The sequence below is a fragment of the Equus caballus genome, chromosome 21 (assembly GCF_041296265.1).
Source record: "Equus caballus isolate H_3958 breed thoroughbred chromosome 21, TB-T2T, whole genome shotgun sequence".
Lineage (NCBI taxonomy): Eukaryota > Metazoa > Chordata > Mammalia > Perissodactyla > Equidae > Equus > Equus caballus.
The window spans coordinates 25,285,644-25,306,180 of NC_091704.1; the positions used below are offsets into that span (position 1 = coordinate 25,285,644).

Consider the following 20,537-nt stretch of genomic DNA (forward strand, 5'->3'; position numbering starts at 1 on the left):
TAGCTATCTGGAGGATAGGAATATAGAAATGCTTCAGACAGAGGAGGAGACAGAACTAAGACTAAAAAGAAATGAAGAAACTCTCAGAGAAATATCCGACTCAATTAGGAAATGCAACATAAGGATTATAGGCATCGCAGAAGGAGAAGAGATGGAGAAGGGGACAGAAAGCCTGTATAAAGAATTAATAGCTGAGAACTTCCAAAACACAGTGAGGGAGCTGGAAATTCATGTGACAGAAGTGAATAGATCTCCAAACTTTATCAATGTAAAAAGATCAAGCCCAAGGCATGCAGTAGTGAAGCTTGAAAAAGTCAACGACAAAGAAAAATTATTAAGGGCAGCAAGGCAGAAGAAAATAACCTACAAAGGAACTCCCATCAGGCTGTCAGTAGATATCTCAGTAGATACGTTACAGGCTAGGAGAGGGTAGAATGATATATTCAAAACTCTGAAGGAGAAAAGCTTGCAGCCAAGAACACTCTATCCAGCGAAAATATCCTTCAAATATGATGGAGAAATAAAAACTTTCCCAGATAAACAAAAGTTAAGGGAGTTCATTGCCACAAGAGCCCCCTACAAGAAATGCTCAGGAAGACACTCATACCTGGGGCGGGTTACAAAACCCTGAGGAAAGGAAGTAAGTAGAAAGACAAAATCAGAAAATTGCAGCTATACATCAGAACAGGGTAGCAAATGCTTAAGTATAACATTAAAGATAAAAGGAAGCGGGGCTGGCCCTGTGGCCGAGTGGTTAAGTTCGCATGCTCCACTGCAGGCAGCCCAGTGTTTCGTTGGTTTAAATCCTGGGCGCAGACATGGCACTGCTCATCAAACCACGCTGAGGCAGCGTGCCACAGGCCACAACCAGAAGGACCCACAATGAAGAATATACAACTATGTACCAGGGGGCTTTGGGGAGAAAAAGAAAAAAAGATTAAAAAAATTTAAAAAAGGAAGGGAAACACCAAGAATAAATATAATCTTGTCATTTTAACCACAAACTCATGACACAAGAAGAAGAAAAAAAGATCTGACAATAATAACCTAGAAGGAGAAGAGGAAAGGGATGGAATGGCTTAATCTAAGGAAATAATAGGCTAGCAGAAAATGGACTATCTCATCTATGAGATGTTTTATACAAAGCACAGGGTAACCACTAAACAAATAACAAGAATAGAGACACAAATTACAAATAAGAAGAAAGTCAATATAGAAAACTACCTACCTGAATTGTTAGTCCAAAATTCATGGGAGGATAAACAAAGGAAATGCAGGAGAACCAGAAAACAAGTGATAAAATGGCAGCATCAGGCCCCTACATTTCAATAATCACTCTAAATGTAAATGGATTGATCTCCAATCAAAAGACACAGAGTGGAGGGATGGATTAAAGAACAAGGCCCAACAATATGCTGCCTCCAGGAAATACATCTCTGCCCCAAAGACAAACACAGACTCAGAGTGAAGGGATGGAAGATGATACTCCAAGCTAATAGTGAACATAAGAAAGCAGGTGTCACCATACTTATATCAGACAAAGTAGACTTCAAAGCAAAACAAGTAAAGAGAGACAAAGAGGGGCAGTTTATAATGAAAAAAGGGATATTCCAACAAGGAGACACAACACTTATAAATATACATGCATCCAACACAGGAGCACCAAAGTATGTAAAGCAACTATTAACAAAACTAAAAGGAGACATCAACAACAATACAATAACAGTAGGGGACCTCAACACCCCACTAACACCAAAGGATAGATCATCCAGACAGAAAGTCAACAAGAAAATTATAGAACTAAATGAAAAACTAGACAAGATGGACTTAATAGATATATATAGAACACTCCATCCAAAACAGCAGGTTACACACTCTTCTCAAGTGCACATGGAACATTCTCAAGGATAGACCATATGTTGGGAAACAAAGCAAGCCTCAACAAATTCAAGAGAACTGAAATAATATCAAGCATCTTTTCAGACCATAACGCTATGAAACTAGAAATCAACTAAAATTTTAAAGCTGGGAAAGGGGCAAAAATGTGGAGATTAAACAACATGCTACTGAACAACCAGTGGATCACCGAAGAAATTAAAAGAGAAATCAAATATTATCTGGAGACAAATGAAAATGAAAACACATCATACCAACTCATTTGGGATGCAGTAAAAGCAGTACTAAGAGGGAAATTCATCACAATACAGGCTCACCTCAATAAACAAGAAAAATCTCAGATAAGCAACCTCAAACTACACCTTACAGAAGTAGAAAAAGAAGAACAAACAAAGCTCAAAGTCAGTAGAAGGAGGGAAATAATAAAAATTAAAGCAGAAATAAATGAAAGTGAAACAAAAAGGACAGTAGAAAAGATCAATGAAACAAAGAGCTGGTTCTTTGAGAAAATAAACAAAATTGACAAAACCTTAGCCAGGCTCACTAAGAAAAAAAGAGAGAAGATTCAAATAAATAAAATTAGAAATGAAAGAGGAGAAATCACAATGGATACCACAGAAATACAAAAAATTATAAGAGAATACTATGAAAAACTATATGACAACAAATTGGACAACCTAGAAGAAATGGATAAGTTCTTAGACTCTTCCAACCTCCCAAAACTGAATCAGGAAGAAACAGAGAATCTGAATAGACGAATCACAAGTAAAGAAATTGAAACCATAAATCAAAAACCTCCCCAAAAATAAAAGTCCACAACCAGATGGCTTCTCTGGAGAATTCTATCAAACATTCAAAGACTTAATACCTATCCTTCTCACATTCCAGAAAATTGAGGAAGATGGAGCACTTCCTACAACACTCTACGAAGCCAACATCACCCTGATCCCAAAGCCAGACAAGGACAACACAAAGAAGGAAAACTAGAGGCCAATATCACTGATGAATATAGTTGCAAAAATTGTCATCAACAAAATTTTGGCAAACTGAATACAGCAATACATTAAAAAGATCATACACCATGATCAAGTGGAATTTATACCATGGACAGAAGGATGGTTCAACAGCCACAAGTCAATCAATGTGATACACCATACTAACAAAAGGAGAAACAAAAACCACATGATCATCTCAATAGACGCAGAAAAAGCATTCAACAAGATCCAACATCCATTTACGATAAAAACTCTGATAAAAATGGGTATAGAAGGAAAGCACCTCAACATAATAAAGTCCATATATGATAAACCCACAGCCAACATCATACTCAATGGGCAAAAACTGAAAGACATCCCTCTGAGAACAGGAACAAGACAAGGGTGTCCACTCTCACCACTTTTATTCAACATAGTACTGGAGGTTTTGACCAGAGCAATTAGGCAGGAAAAAGAAATAAAAGGAATCCAAATAGGGAGGGGAAAAGTGAAACTGTTGGCAGACGACATGATCTTATATATAGAAAACGCCAAAGAATCCATTGGAAAACTATCAGAAATAATCAACAACTACAGCAAAGTGACAGGGTATAAAATCAACTTACATAAATCAGTAGTATTTCTATACTCTAATAACAAACTAACAGAAAGAAAACTGAAGAACACAATCCCATTCACCATTGCAACAAAAAGAATAAAATACCTTGGGGTAAATTTAACCAAGGAAGCGAAAGACCTATACAACGAAAACTACAGGACCTTCCTGAAAGAAACTGATAATGACATAAAGAGATGTAAAGACATTCCATGTACATGGATTGGAAGAATAAACATAGTTAAAATGTCCATACTACGTAAAGCAATCTACAGATTCAACGCAATCCCAATCAGAATCCCAATGACATTCTTTACAGAGATAGAACAAAGAATCCTAAAGTTCATATGGGGCAACAAAAGACCGTGAATTGCTAAAGCAATCCTGAGAAAAAAGAACAAAGCTGGAGGCACCACAGTCCTTGACTTTAAAACACACCTCAAAGCTACAGTAATCAAAACAGCATGGTACTGGTACAAAAACAGGTACATAGATCAATGGAACAGAATTGAAAGCCCAGAAATAAAACCACACATCTATGGACAGATAGTCTTCAACAAAGGAGCTGAGAACATACAATGAGAAAAGAAAGTCTCTTCAACACTGTTGTGAAAACTGGACAGCTACATGTAAAAGAATGAAAATCAACCACTCTTTTTCACCATTCACAAAAATGAACTCAAAATGGATCAAGGACTTAAAGGTAAGACCTGAAATCACAAGGCTTCCAGAAGAAAATACAGGCAGTACTCTCTTTGACATCAGTCTTAAAAGGATCTTTTTGGATACCATGTCATCTCAGATAAGGGAAACAACAGAAAGAATAAACAAATGGGATTTCATCAGACTAAAGAGCTTCTACAAGGCAAGGGAAAACAGGATTGAAACAAAAAAACAACCCACCAATTGGGAAAAATATATTTGCAAATCATACATCTGACAAAGGGTTAATCTCCATAATACATAAAGAATTCACACAACTCAACAACAAAAAATCAAACAACCCAATGAAAAAATGGGCAGGAGACATGAAGAGACATTTCTCCAAAGATATAAGGATGGCCAATAGGCACATGAAAAGACGTTCATCATTGCTGATCATCAGGGAAATGCAAATCAAAACTACACTAAGATATCACCTTATACCCATTATAATGGCTAAAATAACCAAAACAAAAAATAGTAAACGTTGGAGAGGTTGTGGAGAAAAAGGAACCTTCAGACACTGCTGGTGGGAATGCAAAGTGGTGTAGCCACTATGGAAAACAGTATGGAGATTTCTCATAAAATTAAAAATAGAAATACCATATGACCCAGCCATCCCACTACTGGGTATCTATCCAAAGAACTTAAAATCAGCGATTCCAAAAGACCCATGCACCCCTATGTTCATTGCAGCATTATTTACAATAGCCAAGATGTGGAAGCAACCTAAGTGCCCATCAACTGATGATTGGGTAAAGAAGATATACATACATACACACACACACACACACACACACACACACACACACACTGGAATACTACTCAGCCATAAAAAAGGATAAAATCGTCCCATTCACAACATGGATGGACCTTAAGGGTATTATGTTAAGTGAAATAAGCCAGACAGAAAAGGAAAATTTCTGTGTGACTCCACTCATAAGTAGAAATTAAACATGTAGACAAACAGAACAGATCAGTAGTTACCAGGGGAAAGGGGGGTTGGGAGGTGGGCACAAAGGGTGAAGTGGTGCATCTACAATATGACTGACAATAATGTACAACTGAAATTTCACAAGAGTGTAAACTATCACAATATCAATAAAAAAAAAAGAAAGTGAAAAGGCAAGTCACAAAGCGGGAGAAAGATTTTCAATACGTATATTCAACAAAGGATTTACAATCGGCTCTCCATATCCACGGGTTCCACATCTACCCATGGACCCAACCAGTCGCAGATCGAAAGGCCTAGATGGTTATGTCTGTACTGAACATGTAGAGACCTTTTTTTCTTGTCATTATTCCCTAAACAATAAAGTATAACAACTATTTACATAGCATTTACATTGTATTAGGTATTATAAGTAATCTAGAGATGATTTAAAGTATGCAGGAGGATGTACCTAGGTTATATGCAAATATTATACCATTTTATATACGGGACTTGAGCATCCAAGGATTTTGGAATCTGCAAGGGGTCCTGGAATCCATCCCCCTCAGATACCGAGGGATGACTGCATATTCATAAGATATCAATGCCACAAATCAATAAAATAACCCTTTTCTTTAAAATTTGCCAATGGCAGGCCCTTCACAAAAGAGGATATTCAAATAACTAATAAGCATATGAAAAAGGTACTCATTGTTCATCAGGAACACAAAGAAGCAGACTTTTTAAGTGTCTTAAATTTAAATGAGTTCGATTACTAATCTTCCACCCCTTGCTCCCTTTCTAAGTCCATTATTACCATCTTTGCTCCCTAAGTACAATCATCTCCTTTCTAGCTTGTACCTCAATATATACTAAAAGAGACAGCTTGGGATTTAGCTCCCTAATACCATATGAGATCTCCCTTAACTTTTTAAATTTAAACTATATCCCAGTTTCTAATTCCTTATGTGAAAGCATAATCTAAAATATTAATCATAATTTACTCTCCCTTCCAAATAGTTATTTATATTCTTAACCATATTCTTCATATAACCAGAAAACAAAATGAATTTTAGGAGACATCTAAAATTTAATTGGACATAGCAATAGAAAGGTTTGCGCTGCTATACTGTTTCCAATACACAATTGTTTTTTTTTAAAGATTGGCAGGTGAGCTAACATCTGTTGCCAATCTTTTTCTTTTTCTTTTCCTTCTCCCCAAAGCCCCCCAGTACACAGTTGTATATTCTAGTTGTGAGTGCCCCTGGTTGTGCTATGTGGGACGCCGCCTCAGCATGGCCTGACAAGTGGTGCCACGTCCGAGCCCAGGATCCGAACCAGTGAAACCTTGGGCCGCCGAAGCGGAGCGTGCAAACTTAACTACTCGGTCACAGGGCCAGCCCCAATAATACACAACTTTTTATCACGAAATACTTCATTTCTCTCAAAATTATGAATTAACTCTAAAATAAGAAGGTTTTGCTTACTACAGTATCCTAAGCACAGCCTTAAAATATTATAGTTGCTTCCAATATTATTCAAGAGCATATTTTATATGCACTTTGAAGTACTTAGACAAGTTTTTTTTTAAGGCCCTATGACTACAAGAATATAAAGAGCAATAGTGCCATCTACTGGAGAACAAAGACTATGTTACCTCTTCAGCAAAGTCCACTACTTTCTAACAAACAAATTCCAGGACCATGTCTACGTAGCTTTTCCATCAATTATATAACATATAATTAACTATCAAGAGAAATCTGTTCATGTAACCAGCTACACAGCAGTTACAACTCAATCTGATGAGATTACAAATGTCTACTACCCCATTCCCACCACAAAGGAAATTATGCAGAAGACCAAGGGAATTAACATCCAGGTGGCTCAGAAATGACCTGGGATTTCCTTTCAATGACTTCTTTTCAAAATCCTAACCTTATACTTCGTAAGAAAAAAAAAAAAAAGGCTTTTTTCAACATGACTCATTTACTCAGCGTTTTGTGCCCAAAAAATTAGAGATCCCTAAAAACAGAAGGTCAACAAGAAATTCACATCCCCCACCAAATAAAAAAATTAATGGAGAAAAGCAATACTATAGATACTGATTTGTAATTAACTATGTAGAACACTTTTCTTCTTCAGTAGTTAATGTATTATTTTCTTTCACATATCAAACACTTCATGAATTCACACGTCATCCTAGCTCAGGGGCTATGTTAATCTTCTCTGTATTGGTCCAATTTTAGTACATGTGCTGCTGAAGCAAGCACAAACACTTTCTTTCGCATAAAGAATGAAGATTAACAGGTACATGCTTATACCTCCCTGAATTTGGGAAGGATTACACTGTGGGGGGAAAGTAAAATGGAACTTACTGAGGTGCTACACGTCTCCAGTAACGATCAATTCCATTTTTAAAATACAGCACAGCGAGCCACCTTACATTTATATCCAGAGTGTGGTTTGTGAAAATATTCTGTAAATAAAAAACACAGTATTAGAATGAACACGTAATAAGTTAAAAGTATAATTAATATACCCACAATAAAGTATGGATAGATTTTTTTTTTAATTAAATGTTTCATTTAAATTTTATCATTACATATATCACATTGTTATTTTCTAAGTATCTATAGCTCTACAATTCATATAAAAGAGTACACCTGCTCAGCAGTATGAAAATTGTTTAAGCTGAGTAATGGATATGTGAAGATTCATTATACTATTCTACTTTTAGGCATGTTTGAAAATTTTCACAATAAAAAAACTTGGAAACAAATAAACGTAATTATATATCACAACCTACATACACATACAAAACTAAAATAAACACCTTCTAAATTAAAAACGAAAAACCAGACCCACCACAGCATAGATTCAAAGATTCTAAGCAGTCAAAAGCCCCAGGTTATTAATACATGACATAAAATAAACTATTTCAAAGTATCCTCCTTATCAAAACAATCATGCTTACAAATAAGTTGGATAGCAGAACATTTTTAAGTGATATAAAGGCAGATGTGATGTGAATAATTTCAATTCAAAATTAACCATTACTCAAAAATTTCATTCACAGTGCTATTCCAAATACAGGCAATCTCACTTTGCGTAGTAGTGGGAGAACATAAAAATGACTGTGCTAGCTAAACTATGCAACATGATCTTAATAATCAAGGAGAAGTTACAATTGTTCTGTGCCCTTTAAAAATTTTTATCAAAAAATTTTTTAAAATTGCTACTAAAAATTTATAACTAATAGTTATAAATATATATGGACATAAAAGAATAATAAAACTAATACACTGTAATTTAAACATCACAAACACTGAAAATTAAAGTGCTTTATTTCTTTATAAAAAACTTATTTAGAATAGTGAGTGCACAGGACAAATGTAGGAACATGTTAACCGACTGAAATTCTACTATACCTCAGGCCAAAAACAACTCAAATCCCCAGAGTTGACCTATTAAACACAATCTCGTGTGGGAAAACCTGAAAGCCAAAAATAATGATGTGGAAAGTGTATTTTTTACTGGAGAAAAATATATATGTTAAGTATTAAAAACAGGTATGTATACCATAATCCCATTTTTCGAAAATCATGTACGTACAAAAAAAATTACAAAGACAGTTGTGTGATGCCCACTTATTCCTTAACACCCCTGACAACTGAGTCAGAGTCCTTCTTTTGGTTTCTTTTGCAAAAGAAAGAAGAGATTTCTCTTACCACATTAATCACATTCGATTTTAACACTTTACAGGTCCACCTTCCACACTAGATTGAGTCATGTCTTATGCCTGGAGTCTAGCACAGAGTCCAGCATAGCAGAAACTTCATAAATATCCGTTGAGCAAATGAATGAATGAATGGAAGTAATGTGGGAATATTGTGGAATTGGGTGGATATCCGCCTGTCTCAGCTATACTTAGGAAACCACGAAAAGTCAGGCTGCAGGTGTCAATCCAAGTAGAAATATTCCATAAGTATTCTGAATAACAGGACTAGAGCACAAGCCTGAGACTGGGCATATAAATTTAGGACTCTCCAGTCTTGAATGAACAGCTAAGGCTAAAAAAAATAAATGTGACAAGACAGTGAGTACAGGGTAAAAAGAAGAATTAAGTTAAACTTAGCAGTTTTCTAATCTATTCCATCTAAAAGAAATTTTACTATCCATCCAAGAAGACAGTATAGCCAGTAGAATTAAAAACAAAAGCTTTAGGCATTTAACATTATTAATAATTCATACATTACACAAAAAGTCAATAGTTAAGCAAGCCTACTGGTTTTTTTAAAGTCCAGCAGTAACTAAAATAAGAAATTCTAAAAGTGTTTTATATTTTGGCCTGAAAAAACACAAGGCTAGTTACAGAACATATTTATTTAAATAAGCATACGAAGAGTAAAGAAACATAGAGATTTCCCAAAGATTTATACCGTGCCCAAAATTTACAAACATAATGCTAGGATTACCTAAACAAAAATATTTTCTTTAGTATCTTTAAAAATTAATCTGTTTTTTACCTTTTCGTTATGAGCCAAACAGCTAACTTTCAGGTACATTCAGAATATCAATAATGACTCTAGACATTTAATTTCCCTTATAGTCATGACAGTATCTTCCTAAATCTAACAAACTTTTTAGTCATGAAGCCAAAATATGTACGTCAATGGCTATAATTTTCTATTTTACAAGATATGGTAAATAGTTTGCTCTGAATTTGCAACCCAGTCACAAATACTGGATCAGTTTCTGCTCTAATTGGTAGCCTCAGTGCCCTGGTCAGAGACTACATCTCAAACACTAATCAGAGTTCTCAAATTTTCAGAAGAAAAAAAGAGTAAGGAAGGTCCTCAATCAAAAAGATATCTTTTCATTCTGGCACCGAGAAAACAATTTTGATTAACTAACCAGAAGCTTTAAACTCCCAGAAGGTTTAGTCAAAGCATATATTAATTAAATTATTATACTATTTCCCATAACACTCAGGAAAAGATGTGTTAAGAAAACGAAAAGTTTAGTTGGGAAAAGAAAACAACCTTTTAAAGTGAAACACACTGAGCAAGGCAGAGCTGGCCAGATGCTGCAGTGGGGAGGCCTGAACAACTCTGCCAACAGAAATGAACTGGGGCAAGGATAGAAACAAAACATGAAAGTGGACTACCTAGAGTCTCGAGCTCAGCATTAACATTCTAAAACCAAAAATCAGTGTAGTGCTGCCTTCCGAGCAGATACTACCAATACCCAACTCGGTCATTTATTCATTCACCATCAAATATTTCTTAAACACCCTCAAAGAACCAAGCCCTGAATTAATAAATGGCAGTGGCAAGGGCAACCAAACACTTGGATCAGTTTCACTAAAGTAAATCACCAATACAAGCAGAACAATTAAAGCTGCAACAATTAAAATAATGGTATCTCATTTTATTAAAACTAATAGTGAACTACTTTAAAACAACTTACCAGCAACACCGAATAGAAACCTGGCTGTGTCTCCCACTGTTTCAACTGCTCCTCAGCTGGCTTTAACACAGCAGTATCCTGACTGGTGGCCTGTGTTAAGACCTGAAGAACAACAGTGCTGGCACTATTGAGATCCATGGAAACCTGGCAATGAGAAGTTAACATACTCGAATGTACATTATACATAAAAAATTAACAGTAACATAAACGGAGAAAAAGCTTCAATGTTCTCAATTGCCCCTATACCTCAATCATTTACCCACTCCTTCAGGTTACTGCTGAATTTCCCTCTTTTCTATGTACCACCCATACTCTTACTTAAAATGCCCATAATTCACTTCAAACCAGTTAAAATAAAAATAAAAGTTTTTTTAAAGAGCCCACATCCGAGCATATATTACCATATATATATATTACCATATATATATTGCCAAGCATAACACAAAGTGCTTTATTCATTTATTTATTCCTAATAATAATTCCATGTGATAGATAGAAAACTAAAGGATTAGATACCTCGCCTTGCCAAGGTCACAATTTACTAAGTGGCAGTGCTTGGACTCGAACACCAAACCCACCAGTCTTAATCACTATTACTGCCTTCCTTGAGCAACAGAATCAACATTGAAGGCATCTCTGTAATCCCAGAAGCCCAACAAGATAAACAACATATGCTTAGTAAATATTTACTGAAAAAAGAAAAGTGATCATTTTTGACCAATAAACTACGTCACAATGAACCACGTGGCAGCTAATTAACTGATTTAGTCAACAAAATTGCTGAAAGCCTGCTGAGTACCAGCCACTGCTCAACTGCTGAGAATACAGCAGAGAACAAAACAGTGGCCCTGACTTCATGCAGCTTACATTCTAGTGGAAAAAGATAAATCTGTTAAAAAAAGAAAAGATTGGTGATATAAAGAAAACAAGATGATATTTAACATCATCCGAATGCAAGTGAATGTGTTACTTTAGACTGGGTGTTCCACGAAGGCTTCTCCAAAGTGATACCAAAGAGATATGAGTGACAAGAGAGACCCAGCCATGCAGAGCTCCAGACAGGGAAAACAACTGACAACAAGGCCTAAGATAAGAAACAAACTTAAGAAGGCCAGCCAGTATGATGGACACTTAATAAGAGAAAAGGGGAAAATGGTACAAGATGACTTGGAGAAATAGGCAGAAACAAATCATGCACAATTTTGCAGGGGAAAATAAAGTGTCTGAGCTTTTACACATGTACAAAAAAACCCACTGGAAGTTAGCAGGAATATATGAATATATTAACATAAATATAATAAAGACAGGCTCTACCAGAACTCATTCCCACCCAAACCCCACCCCGCAAAAAGAAAGAAAAAAGCCATATCCCTGTTTGGGGCTACTACTTGAAAAAAAAAAATCACTGACTACTGCCAATGGCCAGAGCAATTTTCCTCTAGAGCAAAGTTTGTGCAGAGCACTCACATACACACGTACCTTCACATTTCACACTTCTCTGGACCTTCACAGCAAAGCGATGTTTAAGGCTATGTACTCTTATCTTCATGCCCCACTTACCCGCACCATTTCCCTGTTCTAATGGAAGCTGCGAGAGTTGACCATCTCTATCTCCCACCAGCACCCTGCTCCATCCAGGTCCTCCCCAGAAGTAGATACTCTGTCCCTCCTTTCCCTTGCTTTTTTTTTCAGTTTTACTGAGAAATAACTGACATACATCACTGTGTACTCCCCTTTTGTTTCTTGCTACCAGGAAGCCCAACCAGTCTGGAAGGGAGAGCTCAGTTCATGTATTTCTGGAGAACCAATTCTGCACCAAGCACTGTGACAGCTATTAGGATGGTAAGAATCAGAAAGGGTCTCTTTCTCCACCCAAATTCTGGGGGACACTGAGGCAGAGAAAACTATTCTCATCATTAAAACAAACTGTGAACAATAAGTTTCTAGAACACTAGTTGGAACTTAGAGTATATTTCTCCCACAGAAACAATATTATAAGTGGTTCTTCTAATGAGTAAAAAGGTTTTTAAGCCTGAGAAATAAACCATCATTCACAACTTCTATTAGAAAGATTTCCAAGTACTAATTAACTTATAAAAGAAGCTTAAGCAGCAACTAGTTCCTAAATTGCAGATTAAATGCATCAAAAATAATTCAGAAATGATAGACATAGTGGATTATTAAAAATACCACACTACTAAAGCATATTAAATTTTTTAAAGATCTCATAACAAACCTATAAAAAGCAAATCTGGCATGTGAACTAATATCACTGTTCTACAGAGGAAGAACTTACAAGCTGTCAAGAGAGTCGTCCGGGGTCATGTAGCAAACTAACACACGGCAGAGCGAGGCCTGACATCCAGGGCTCTGGAATCCCATATAACATAAAACGGCCTCACCACACCATCCTACTGCCAAACACCTACAAACACACCATGCTCTCCCATAACAGGTTCCTGGTGAAACTGTCAGAAAGATTCCTGAATCCATCAGAAATCTAGAAGGATCACATTTTCTATGTACTAAATATTCTTACAGTACTCATCTGAGAAGTTTTCTTGAAAGAACAGCAATGGGAACAAAGAATGGGGAAGGGGGCATGTACTGAGTCATTCAAATCTAACAGTGTGGAAATAAATTTCATTTGAGATAAAAGATAGATGACTACTGACTAGTAGTCAGTTTGGAGCGTGGTACACATAGAAAAATCAAACGTTAATACCCTTTTTTTGGAATTAGCATGCAGAAATATAATAGAATTGCTACTGTTATTTTCACCTAGTAGTGAAGCAGACACACAACTAGACTCCAAAAAAACTGGAGAGACCCAAGAGTGATAGAGAAAGATGGAGGGAGAAGAAGAAGGGGAGGGGGGAGGGAAGGAAGAAAGGAGAAAGGAAGGGAGGCAAGGTGGAAGGTAGGGGAGAGAGAGACAGACACTGACTAACTTGTGGGACTGGCTGAAGGTATTTCCCAAAGGAAGTGACAGGCTCCTCCGGAGATCGTCACCAGGTACACCTGAAGGTCGGGGAAGCAAGTCTCTCACAGCAGAGGCGCTGTGCTGGCTCCTCTGCATAGAGGTTGACGTGCAGTGAGAGAAACCCTCAACTTATGTCAAAACAATGTATCCTTTGCCTTTCTGTATCCTTATCAATTACCAAGACCCTTGAGACAACCAAGCAAAGAGCAAGATCAAATTTGGCTAAGTTTTCCAATTAATAATGTATACACTGAGGTTACTTTGATTTTCATTAATTTGCACAGTTCCAAAACCATAAGAGGAAATACTGCTTATGAGTATTTTCTTAGGTCTCAACCACACTATAAAAGAGAATTATTCACACTCTAAATGCACACTTTTTTTTCCCTAAGAACAATAACAGGAAAGGAGAAGAAAATAAAAGGGCAGGCATTTCATCCTTCTCACTACTTCACGATTCAGTCCGTTCAATTTATTCATTACTGGATTTATAGTAGACTTTGATTCTATTAAAATCTAAACACCCTAGCAATATGTGACCAAAAGCCTAAAATACTCACACCCAGTAACTGGACTTTCTAGGCTTGGTCTGTAAGATACTTTCCCAATTCTGGAAAAATCTAAAGCCCAAAGATATACAGATGTGCCTATAGTCGGGAACTTACTAATTTTCATTAAAGGAAACAAGTAGACAAGGGAAAATTCAGCACCTCTGCCTGCCACCAACAAACAGACTTCTCAGACCTGCAGGGACTTTAACTTCAGCCATAACAATCTTCTTTAGACTATTACATTACCTGTGTTGGTCCTTAGTTTTAGGACATTCCACGCCAACAATAACCCCATGCCACTATTAAATGCTAGAGCAGTGAGTAAGTGAGCTGACTTAGAAAGATTACAACAAAGATTGAAGAAAAAAGATTTTGAAAATCAAAAAAGTTTCCCTCAGTGAAATAATTTATTCAGGCATGGATCAATAACAGATGCTAAAACCATTAACTGAAACAACAGCTGTTGGGGAAGAGAAGATTCCCAGTGTGTCCAAGCATCATCCCACAGATTACTTGTTAAACACAATGAAGAAATAAACCAACCTTTAAAATAAAGGGATCTGTCCGTCACCAGTTCAACCGAAAGAGCAAACTTAGTATCACCAACAGCTGCACAACGCGACCTTACATGCCTCGTGATGGGATGCAGTAAGGAGGATACAACTTCACCTCTGAAATACCAAAAATGATCAGACTTAACCTAAACAAGACTCTAGATCCAACTTCCACTTTAAAAGAAACAGAGGAGAGAGAATACTTCTGGAATGGTGGCATGAAGAGTTCTACATATCCTCTCCTCAGTGAAGCAAGCATAACTAGCAAAAATTATAAAAAGCAACCATTTAAAGTCTCTAGAAAGTGTGTTTAAGGAGATACAGTGAATGGAGAAATAATCATGCAAGAAATACTAAATCTTGGTAAGAACAGCAAGTATCTGTGGCATTTGAGCTACAAACTCACTCCTGCCCCACGGTGTAACAAAAGCTATACTCCATGCAGATGTAACCAAGAACATGGGGCTCCTGCTCACCCCAGCTCCTAATTTAGGGCCACAATTTCTCCCCAGGAGGGGCGGGAATCCAGCATTTCTCATCCACCTCAGCTGTGTTGCAGTTGTATTCCAGGCAAGCCCAGCCAAGAAGTCTAGGGCTCTCTTCTTCCACCCAGGCACCACTCACGAGGCAGAAACTATACGCCAAGCACATCAGGCCAAGTATAGCGGGCCTCAATCACGCCCACCCCAGCTTGCTCAAAAGGCAGAGGTTCCACACTAGGAACAGTAACAGTTGGATACTTCAATACTCCACTTTCAATAACAGATAGAACAACTAGGAAGAAGATCAATAAGGAAATATAAGTCTTGAACAATATTATACACAAACTACATCTAACAGACATTTACAGAACATTCCACTCAACAAGAGTAGAAGGCAAGTAAACATTCTTCTCAAGTATACATGAAACATTCTCTGGGATGGATCATATGCTAAGCCACAAAACAAGCCTCGACAAACTTAAAGAACTGAAATCATATAAATACGTCCTCTGATGACAATCAATAACAGAAAGAGGGGAAATTCATGAACACTTCCAGATTTCAAAACTTACTACAAAACTTACTATGGTAATCAAGACAATGTTGGCACTGGCATAAAAATATACACATAGGGGCCAGCCCCGTGGCTGAGTGGTTAAGCTCGCGTGCTCTGCTGCAGTGGCCCAGGGTTTCACAGGTTCCAATCCTGGGCATGGACATGGTGCTGCTCATCAGGCCATGCTGAGGCAGCACGCCATATGCCACAACTAGAAGGACCCACAACTAAGAATATACAACTATGTACTGGGGGGCTTTGGGGAGAAAAAGGAAAAGAAATAAAATCTTTAAAAAAAAAAAGAATATACACATCAATGAAACATTTCAAAGTCCAGAAACAAACCCTTACATCTAAAGTCAAGTGATTTTCGACAATGGTACCAGGTCAATTCAACGTAGAAATAGTCTTTCAACATATGGTGCTGGAACAACTGGGTATCACATGCAAAAGAACAGCTGAACCTGTTCCTTACACCATACACAAAAATCAACTCAAAATAGATCACAGAGCTAAACGTTAAGCAGTAACACTATAAAACTCTTAAAAGAAAATCTAGGAGGAAATCTTCATGACCTTGGGCTAGGCAAGGCATTTTCAAATATGATACTAAAAGCACAAGAAACTAAAGTAAAAGTAGATAAATTCAAACTTAAAACTCAAAACTTCAAACTTTACCAAACAATACCATCAAGAAAGTAAAGACAATCCAGAAAATGGGAGAAAACACTTGCAAATCATATATCTGATAAGGGACTTATGTACAAAATATATAAAGAATTTTTACACCTCAATAATAGAAAGATAATCCAATTAAAAAGCAAAGGATGAGGGGAACTTTCTCAACCTGATAAAGAACACCTACAAAAAACCTACAGCTGGGCCGGCCTGGTGAGTGGCAGTTAAGTTCACACACTCTGCTTCAGAGGCCCAGGGTTCGCAGGTTCAGATCCTGAGTGTGGACCTACCCACTGCTTATCAAGCCATGCTGTGGTAGGCGTCTCACATATAAAACAGAGGGAGATAGACACAGATGTTAGCTCAGGGCCAATCTTCCTCAGCAAAAAGAGGAGGGTTGGTGGCAGACGTTAGCTCAGGGCTAATCTTCCTCAAAAAGAAAAAAGAAAACCCTACAGCTAACATCATACTTAATGGTGAGAAACTCGAAGCTTTTCCACTAAGATCAGATACAAAGCAAGAATGTCCCCTCTCACCATTCCTTTCCAACATGGCACTGAAAGTCCTTGCTAATGCAATAAGGCAAGAAAAGGAAATAAAAGGTATACAGATCAGGAAGGAAGAAACAAATCTGTCTTTGTTCGCAGATGATATAATCATCTATGTAGAAAATGAGAAAGAACTAACCAAAAAACTCCTGAAACTAATTAATGATTATACCAAGGTTGCAGGACACAAGATTACTTTCCTGTATACCAACACAAACAAGTGGAACTGCAAATTAAAAACACAATACCATTTACATTAGCACCAAAAAAGAAAAGAAACACTTAGGTACAAATCTAACAAAATATATACAAGATTTGTACAAGGAAAACTACAAAACAGTGATGAACAAAATCAAACAACTAAATAAATAGATTTTCTGTGTTCGTGGATAGAAAGACTCAATACTGTCAAGATGTCACTTCTTCCTAACTTCATCTATAGATTCAACGCAATTCCAATCAAAACCCCAGCACATCATTTTACGAATATGAACAAACTGATTCTAAAGTTTATATGGAGAGGCAAAACACTTAGAATAGCCAACACAATATTGAGGGAGAAGAACAACTGGGAGGACAGACACCACCCACTTCGAGACACTATAAAACTACAGTACTCAAAACAGTGCAGTATTGGTGAAAGAAGAGATAAACAGAACAATGGAAAAGATTAGAGAGCCCAGAAACAGACTCCCATAAATACAGTCAACTGATCTTTGACAAAGGAGCAAAGGGAACACAAAAGAACAAAAACAGTCTCTTAGACATCCATGTGCAAAAAAAATGAACCCAAACACAGACCTTACACCCTTCACAAAAACTAAGTCGAAATGGATCATAGACCTAAATGTAAAACACAAAACTATAAAACGCCTAGAAGATCACACAGGAGAAACTGTACTTGGGTACAGTGACGCCTTTTTAGGTACATCACCAAAGACATTATCCATGAAAAAAATAACTAGTAAGCTAGACTTCGTTAAAATTAAAAACTTCTGCTCCGCAGAAGACAAGGTCAAGAAAATAAGACAAGCCACAGAATGGAAGAAAAATATTTGCAAAGACACATCTGATAATGGACTGTCATCCAAAATATTAAGAGAACTCTTAAAACTCAACAGTATGTAAGTTACACAATTCGAAATACATTACGATGTACACCTGAAATTTATACAATGTTATAAACCAATGTTACTGAAGTAAAAAAAGTTTTAAAAGAAACAACTGGATTAAAAAATAGGCCAAAGACCTTAACAGACACCTCCCCAAAGAAGATAAACAGATGGCAAATAAGCATATGAAAAGACGCTCCACATCATACATCATCAGAGAAATGCAAATTAGAAGAATGAGCTACCACTACACACCTATTAGAATGGTCAAAATCCAGAACACTGAGAACACCAAATGCCAGCAAGGATGTGGAGCAACAGGCACTCTCAGACATTGATGGTGGAAATGCAAAATGGTACAGCTACTTTGGAAGACCAGTGGTTTCTCACAAAACTAAACATACTCTTACTTTACCATCCAGCAATCACACTCCTTGTATTTACCCAAAGGAGGGGAAAACTTACATTCTACACAAAAACCTGCACACATATGTCTATAGCAGCTTTATTCATAATTGCCAAAATTTGGAAGCAGCCAAGACCAGGTGATGGATAAATAAACTGTGGCACATCCGAACAAAAGAATATGATTCAGTGCTAAAAAGAAATGATCTATCAAGCCATGAAAAGAGAACTGGGGAAAAATATGGAGTGATGAAAATGTTCTAAAATTTATTGTAGTGATGGCTGCACAACTCTGAATATACTAAAAACTATGGAATTGTACACTTTCAGTGGGTGAACTGTATGGTCTGTGCACTATACCTTAACAGAGCTATTATTTTTATTAAGTGCTTTGACTATGTAATGCCAAAGTCAGAAAGAGACAAGGAAAAGTAACTGAAGAAATGAAAAACGTGGCTAGAACATTTAATATTCTTACTATTCGGTGTTTATAGACAAGAATTTAAAACACTGAGAAAAAACAAAAAAATCCTAATTCACTATTCACTTTCCTTTAAGCTTCATATATTATATACAGTACACTTCTATCACATAAAAGGGAGATAAATTTGTATTTCTTAGCAGTAATGTCTTTCATTTCACTTCTAAGTCTCTCCATTAACATTTCCACAAAAATAAACTGAGTAGTCTGCAGTGCCACCTGCTGGCAAGAAGTAAGTACCACATCCCAAAGAGTATGTTCCAAGCATCCTTTTCCCCTCAAGGAAGATGAGAGAGAGAAGGACATTGGAATTCTCACTGACCACTTGGCCATAACTACCACCTGGAAATACAGCAAGAGTTTTCAGGGTTCAAGAAGGTAGGGGAAAGAACGCTGAGAAAAGAGCTCCTTAAGGAAAGAAATGAATGGGAGTCTAAAGAATAATGTAAGAAAAGAAAGATGGGATTCGAAACCCAAAAATGAAAGTCTCACCTTGAGGCAAAACATGACAACCAAAGAACTTCCTTACAGCACTGTCTCATTAAAAATACTCTCCACCAAAACAAAATGTGTGATGAAAACATGAATGTGTTTTGAACTTCACACAAAGTAAATATGACAGAATTTAAGAAAATGTAATAACATAAGCAATGTTTTTGCATAAAAGAGACTAAGAAACCGTAGAACAAGAATCAGCAGAGTTATATGAGAGGATGAAATCACCTAGTTAGAAAAGCATTGCAGTATTCCACATTTAAGAGAAAGATAAATATTCAGAAAGAGGAAAAAGAACAGCCAGATACAAGCCATTGAGAAGGTGACATTAATAACTTGAAAGCTCCAATTTTTCTCCTAGAAGAACAGGTACTGGACAAATAAAAACTTGAATGGAGAGTAGCCTTTTGGTGAAATGTATAAGCAATATAGTATTTACCATGTGTTACTGGAGCATTTCCTACAGAGGGATAAAAAGGAAGATGTCATTTTTTCAAAGATAAATTCCTGCAAGTCAAATCATGACCAATATAGGTCAAGGCTACAAAAAGAAGAACAGGACGCAGAAAACATATTCTTTGGAAATTATGAATAGGAAATATTACAAAACTGCTTAACTGCCTGGAGTCAAAAGCAAACTAGAGAAAGACAACGTGTCAAAGATAAGAAAGAAATGAATTTCTGTGAAGACCGGGGAAGAGTTTAAAGATAATCAAAATAAAGAAGCTACATTAGAAAGCTTAAAGAAAGGGTTATTTTATTATTTTGAGCAAGCAAAATCTTTAGTTAAGGGGGCTGGCCTCGTGGCCGAGTGGTTAAGTTCGCGCTCTGCTGCAGGTGGCCCAGTGTTTCGTTGGTTCAAATCCTGGGCGCGGACATGGCACTGCTCATCAAACCACGCTGAGGCAGCATCCCACATGCCACAACTAGAAGGACCCACAACGAAGAAGATACAACTATGTACCGGGGGGCTTTGTGGAGAAAAAGGAAAAAATAAAATCTTAAAAAGAAAAAAAATCTTTAGTTAAGGCAGCTTGCCAAAAAAATAGTTAAACTTGAATCTGACCAAGCTTCTGGATCATGCTACCAATGTAGTTGGAGGGC

At 36.8% G+C, this 20,537-nt stretch overlaps 1 protein-coding gene and 1 non-coding gene across 3 annotated transcripts in view; both read right to left on the minus strand.

The window, feature by feature from the left end:
- The window catches only part of IPO11 (importin 11), a 230,143-nt gene that overhangs the window by 203,437 nt on the left and 6,169 nt on the right, over positions 1 to 20,537 (minus strand). For both annotated transcript variants that reach the window (XM_001493727.7, XM_005604232.4), the window contains exons 2-3: positions 10,589 to 10,732; positions 7,495 to 7,595 (exon numbers count right to left, since the gene is read on the minus strand). In XM_001493727.7, the coding sequence (XP_001493777.1) occupies positions 7,495 to 7,595; positions 10,589 to 10,726 (239 nt within the window). In that variant the 5' untranslated portion in view covers positions 10,727 to 10,732. The remainder of the gene's footprint in view (positions 1 to 7,494; positions 7,596 to 10,588; positions 10,733 to 20,537) is intronic.
- On the minus strand, positions 7,283 to 7,389 carry LOC111769875 (U6 spliceosomal RNA). The gene has a single exon (XR_002802717.1). It is a non-coding gene; the product is annotated as a U6 spliceosomal RNA (small nuclear RNA).